Source organism: Fukomys damarensis, unplaced genomic scaffold, assembly GCF_012274545.1.
Source record: "Fukomys damarensis isolate Sample0158 unplaced genomic scaffold, DMR_v1.0_HiC HiC_scaffold_32, whole genome shotgun sequence".
NCBI classification, from domain to species: Eukaryota; Metazoa; Chordata; class Mammalia; order Rodentia; family Bathyergidae; genus Fukomys; species Fukomys damarensis.
Window position 1 is genome coordinate 10685776 of NW_022900944.1, and position 6360 is coordinate 10692135.

Genomic DNA, 6360 nt, shown 5'->3' on the forward strand with positions numbered 1-6360 from the left:
GTCCAGTCGCCATTAAGCAGCACACCTAGAATAAGTACAGTAGACTTAAAAGCGAGGAATAAAGGATGTTAGAGGAGAAGAACATTTAACCACTACAGGAGAGAGCAAGAGAGGAAGAAATGAAGAAAGAAATTCAGCCAAATCTAGTTTCCTTCATTGTGAAGCAACCTGAGGACTTTGTTCTTTCACACTTGAGTGGCCAGCCTTACTGAGTCACACCAACCACCCCTCTGCTGATCAGCAGGCGTGGAGACACACCTGGCAGTTGAAAACTGCAATGTCATGCAGCTTCCAGTGCACCTCTTCACCTACCTCTGGGCCATGCGAAGGTCACAGTCTGAGCACTGATAAGATCAGTACTTCTTATCTTCCTCCTCTACCCACCTACAGCTTTTCACCCTTTACAGGTCACATAATAACATGTCACACCATTTCTGATTCGATGTACATTTTGTTTTTTCTGTATCTGTACTTGTAGAATGTAAGTTTCCTGAAGAAATGGAGCTTTGTTTTGTTCACTGATGGATTCTGTGAAGCTAAAACATGCCTGGAACACAATAGATGCTCAATAAATAAGTAATGAATAAAAGACTCCAGAAAGGTGAGACAGATATGGAATATTTACAAGTGTTTAGAGTGTTCATGAGGACTTCAGGAGAAAATGCATGCTAACAAGAGAATTTCCTTCCCTGCTTCTGCAACAGTTTGACATAAATATCTGCACTGAGAAATGGCAAAGCCACCCACACCTACTTACATGGGAGGGTAAGAGGTGGTGTTCTTCACGTTGTCCCATGGCTCCGGTGGCTGTGGAGGAGCAAACCTCAGGGATCCGAGAGGGGGCTTGGCAAAAGGGACTCCCAGGAAAACGGCCACAGGCTGTGCAACTCCTTGCAAGCTGACGTACTTTCCAAGGACTTTGCCATGCACGGTGTCCACCACAGGTGGTGAGGATGTGTGTCCTGCTGGACATGGAGAGGTATTGAGATCATGTCAGAAGGGAGAAGTGAGGCCCAGATTCCAGGTGTTGTGCCACTCTTCAGGCATGTCACCTTGAATAAGTCACCTAAAGCTTCTAGGCCTCTATCTCTTCTCTTATAAAATATGCATAAGGGAAATTTGTCCCTTCTAACTCAGAGGGCTGAGGGAGTAAAGTAGAACCAAAGGTAGAAATGCATCCAGCCAAATACCACTATAAAAGGAGAGGTTCTCAGACAGTTGGTTTCCCTTTTAGAAACCTCTGCAAACATTTATCCATTGGGAGACTGGAGTCTAACTGCATGCTGGAGAAGAGGATGGACAAGTGGTGTCTCCCGTCCTCAGGAGGGCACAGGTGTACTGGGTCCAAGCTGCTGAGGACAAAGGTTGTGTCCTGGGTGTGGAACCGGGAGAATGTTTCAGGAGTTGAAAGAAGCAATAAGGCTTTCTGCATGAGGACCTCCTGCAGCAGCTAGAACTTGGAGCAGGAGAGGCTGAATAAGCGTAAGTTGGAGGGGTCTATAAAAAGCAGACCCGAGAGAATACACAAAGGAAGGAAACCAGAGACTTGCTGAGGAAGAGAGAATTTGCTGTGAATGTCACCACACGAAGTCCATGGCAGTGGAAAATTGTCCTGGAATGAGTGTTTTCATGTCAGGGAGGGCCTTGGTATGAGAGATTGGGTGTCATGTAGAGAACAGATAAGCAGTTCTGGAGTAAAGGACACGATGAGACCGTGGAATGTTGATTTTCTGGTTCTGAGCAGAAACGTTTAGAGTGGAGAGAGATTTCGGGCCAGGTTCTTGCCTGCTCTTGTTGCTCCTTTCTTGTAAGGAAAAAATTTCTTTTTCATTTTCCTGAAACTTTATCAGCCCTGATTCTGATGCAGAAGCAGAGTGAACTGATGTGATCATCTTTCTTGAGACAGGTGGGTTATCAGACCACTGGTAATAGTCATCCCTGAAGATTTTTCTTACCTAGACTTTCTAACTTTGTTTTGTAAGAGTGTCCCTCATCACAGATGATTTGTATCTTTTGTTCTCTGGGTGTTATTCCTTGGATATAGAAAACATGTGAACATTTCCACAAAATGTGGGTCCAGAGAGTAGAGTACATTTAATCCAGTGGAAGAAAGGCTCATGGAATGACAACCAGGTCATGAGAAAACAGGTTGCACTATGGAATCTGTGTTGCAATGCAACAAACACCATGTTCTTAATGTGAAAAATTACATTATTGGTTCTTATTGTTGCTCGTTATTCCAAACAACACCAAGGTGAACATTTTAGGATACATGTAGACATTGCCCAATTTATGATGCATTGACTCAGGAGTTTTCACTTCTGACTTTTCAACCTTAAGATCTTGAGTGTATCAGGGTACAAAATTGCTGTCAGATGAAGAATATATCAAGGAGAATATCCAGAAATAGAGGAAAGTCTTTGCCAAGCGAAAATGCCAGATTACAAATTTATCTTAATGTCATGTATCGTTGAGAATAAATTCTTGCTCATTTCCATGTTTGGTTCCTAATTATTACCATCAACATCAAGATGTACTTCTTAGAAGAATATACATTCAGTTGTAAATTTAGAGGTAACATTGCATAACGCTATGTTTGTGCATCCCAAGGTTTGTGCATTGCAGATAGAGCCATGTTTCCAAAGACAGAAATTATGAAGAAATATGAAGAGGTAAGTGGGACATTTTAAAGGGGTTGGTCTTCCTGACCAGCTGTCAGCACTGTGGAAGGGAAAAAGCACTGAACGATGGTTTTATGATGCTGGTTCCGTTTTAAATATGTTTAGTGAGGAAGTCAGTGCAAATGTTTTTCAGAAAATGCATTGCATCATAGGCATCTCAAAAGTATAAGGAAGCGTTGCAAGGCAGGGAGAGACATCTCCTGCAGTGAGGGTGCGACTTCACTGCATACCATTTTGGGAGAAGAGAAAGAGCTGAGAATAAAACACAAACACAACTACAACAGAGACTGAGAGCAACCACCAGAGTGGAAGCTGGAGAAAGGCACAGCATCGTGGAAGCCCAGGAAAATGTGTGGAGTGGGTGGCAGAGGCACTGAGGGCTTCAAAGAAGCGAAGAAGGATGCAATCAGATCAGAAATCATGAGGTACAGCCTGTGTTATCTCAGTGCTGGCCTTTAATCCAGACGAAATCTGTAGAAACCAGATTTCCCAAGGTGATAATGAAATTTACTGCAGTAGAAGTAATGAATAAGAATGATAGAAACAGCAATTACCACTCAAATTATGTGGAATATGTGTATTTTCAGCTCTATTTTTGGGATATGCTTTCCAGTGCCTTTTATGTCTCAGTAAAGATTTGCTTAGGCGATTATTATTATTTCCTCTTAACAGATGAACAAACTACGCAAGTGGAAGCAGACTGTATGGGCGTCATACAGATGAAAGTGGAGTGAAATTGCAGTGGTAACCAGTAAAGCAATGTTCCACTCCAGTTTTGGTCCTTTCTCATTGCCTAGCACTCAGGTCCAGGCCTCTCACACTATCACATGGCCAGAAAGAAGTTAATCCATGCGGGGCCTAAATACTGCCTCTGGCTTCAGGAGCCAGATAGAACACTACACCATGATTTTCCGGCCGACACTGCACAAGTGTATTCCCCAGATAATCCGTTTCTCCCTCCATACAATGGCACAGGTGTATGCTAAGGTCCCTTACTGATAACTGTGGATTTTATTTTCTTTATCTGGTGATTAGATGTGTGATGTGGGCTAATCCTGGAGGAATTCTCACTCTTAGGATCCCACCAATTCAAAGCGCATACTCCATCCACTTCCTTATGATGTCTCATAAGGCATGAGATGTTCAGAGATAGCTGCTGAGCCCCCAAATGAACTGAAACAACTCCACCTCCAATCACCATCTTCCTCTGCCTCCTCTCTTCCAGGGAAAACAACAGTGAAGAGTCTGGCCACGTCACCTTGTCCTTCTGCTTCCTGACTGACGCTGGTGTGTCCCCCATGCTTCTACCAATAGATATACCTTTGCATCTGGGGAACAGTTAGTAACAGATTATCTTTACACAATGGCTCCTGATTTGATTATACCATGTGTCAAATTTTCTATTACTATAGTTCATTTTAAATCAATCCCTTTGCTTGTCCATCCCTTTCCTATACCTTCTGTAGACCAGGAACAACTCGAAGCACTTTAGAAACAACAAATTATTTCATTTTAATACAGCCCAATGAACTATGTAGAATGGTAGGATCCTTATTCTAGAGTAAACCAGGCACAACACAGTTAAGTGCCTTCCCTAGAGACATACAAGTCAGTATTCTGCTAAGCACCTCCCATGATTTGGCCAGATCTGGACTAAGATTCAAAAAGGGAAGAAAGCAAACTCTCTGTATTTCTCATGTGCGAGGCGTGAGGTTGTCTCTGTGCCTTCCTGTGCCTGAGGCCTGAAGCCTGCAGTCTCAGATGTTTTTCTCTTCCTGAGTCTCTGCTGGCTGCCTGGTCTCAAGGCCTCCAAATCAAATCAGAGTGTAAGCACTGCTGAAGAACTGCAATTGTCAAGCCCTTGCCCTACACACATACCTCCCCACCTGTGCTCAGCACACGGATTTCTGAATGTACCCTCATGTATGTATTTCAGAAGGACTCACCTGAAACTGTGCAAACAGTGAGAGAGGCCAGGACCACAGCATACAGCCACATCACGGAAGGGTGATAGATCTGGAGCCAGTGAGGTCTCTGTGCTATGCCTAGGACATATACTGCTTCTGCCCAAGAGTTTAATACCCATGTAGTATCCTGCTCACTTATACCAACTGCATAATCTCTTATGTTTGAAGAGAGCTCTCCCTTATCCAATGAGGTCTCTGAATGTCCTTTGGAACCTCCAAACCACACCCACCTAGTGTTGACCTAGTTTCATTTGAACACTGTTTTTCTTTTTCTTTTTTTTTCTTTCAGTACAGGGATCAAACTCAGGACCTTGTACCTGTGAGTCAAGCACGGTGCTGAACACTCCTTTTTAAACTCTCAGATTTCATATGGCCAAAATGTCCTCTGTCAACTTCTCATGTAAGTCTTTCTCCCTTGTAGAACTCTAACTTCAGAGTGCTTCAGTAAGCTTGCTAAACTCAGATGGCAGCAGGCAGCTACTTCAGGAAAGACAAATCTTTGGTATGGGGTCCTCTAAGCAAGCAGGAATATTTTAGAGCAAGTAACTTGTTGTAGAGCTGCTCACTAGAAGAGTAGGACACATCTGAAGTTTCTCTGGGCTAGCATTTCGGAGTTCTAGGTTCACATGTTTGCAATCATAGCTTTCATTCAGTTCCTTTTTGTTGTTGTTGTTGTTGTTTTTTGAGAAAAGGTCTTGCTATGTAGTTGAGACTGAAGTGGAACTCACTATGTAGCCGAGGCTGGTTTTCGGACTCCCAGCAGTCCTCCTGACTCAGCCTCTTAAGTGGTCGGATTACAGGTTTGAGCCACCATGTCCCACCCCAGTTCCTTTTCTGATGCTTCAGTTATCTACAATATTCCTACCACATAGTCCAGCCTCCTGTCATACCAGGACAAAGGAACTCACTATCATCCATGGCTGGAATTTTCAGACAGAAAGTGATTATGGTATATGAACACTATCTCTCAAAGTCCTTGTCTCTAGTCATCCATTCCTCCATTTATCTACTCATTCTTCAACACAATGCCTGATCCCTGTTTAAATATTGTGGAAACAAAAGCGTAGTGAAGATAAGGTCCTTCTTTTCAAGGAGCTTACCATGACCAGGGACAGCGAGTAGCAGTGAATGTGAAAGCACCAAGTTATGGGGATACAAAGCTGTGTGTTTGTGCCTGGAAAGAGCTAATGAATGAACAAATCCAATGTGACTGACAGGTTCGCGAGTTGGAACCCAGCCCAAGCAAAACCATCACCTGCTTCCATAGGAGCACAGAGATAACAGAAAGCCATCAGCTGCCCTGGTGCTCTCAACACTACCATGTTTATCAGCCAAATCCAGGCCCATTACCCATGAGATTAAAATTTTCCACCTACTAAACCTGTACCCTCTCCCTTACCTACACTACCCTGTATCAATTGCACATACCCTCCTATCAGTGCCAAGGACTTTCTCACCCTTGGCTCTTCTGCACCCAGAGAACAATAAGCTAATCATATGCAACTTATATTTTGTCTGGCCTCGGTGGTCTCAATCGTGCCTCAGTCTGACTTTACAGTGATCATACAGTCTGTAGTCTTGACCACTATACTGTGGTGCTCTACATCTTTGATAAACCAAAGGTGTGGGTGTGCTAAATACACACTTCACTGGTCCATAGGAATAGCCTCTGGGGTAGCCTCTCTCCTTAGGTGGGCTCCTCTATCTGCACC

The 6360-nt window shown here is 43.6% G+C and overlaps 1 protein-coding gene across 2 annotated transcripts; it reads right to left on the bottom strand.

Moving 5' to 3' along the window:
* Window positions 1-738: 738 nt before the first annotated feature.
* LOC104860585 (putative inactive carboxylesterase 4) lies at window positions 739-4840 on the bottom strand. 2 transcript variants are annotated; one of them, XM_010621829.1, is made up of 2 exons: window positions 4628-4840; window positions 739-962 (listed from the first exon to the last, which is right to left on the bottom strand). In XM_010621829.1, exons 1-2 carry the CDS (start codon window positions 4677-4679, stop codon window positions 754-756), a joined length of 261 nt encoding a protein of 86 aa, XP_010620131.1. In that variant the 5' UTR covers window positions 4680-4840; the 3' UTR covers window positions 739-753. The 2 variants fall into 2 exon arrangements, with proteins under 2 accessions (XP_010620131.1, XP_010620130.1); XM_010621828.1 differs by having other exon boundaries at window positions 739-965.
* Between the last annotated feature and the right edge of the window lie 1520 nt (window positions 4841-6360).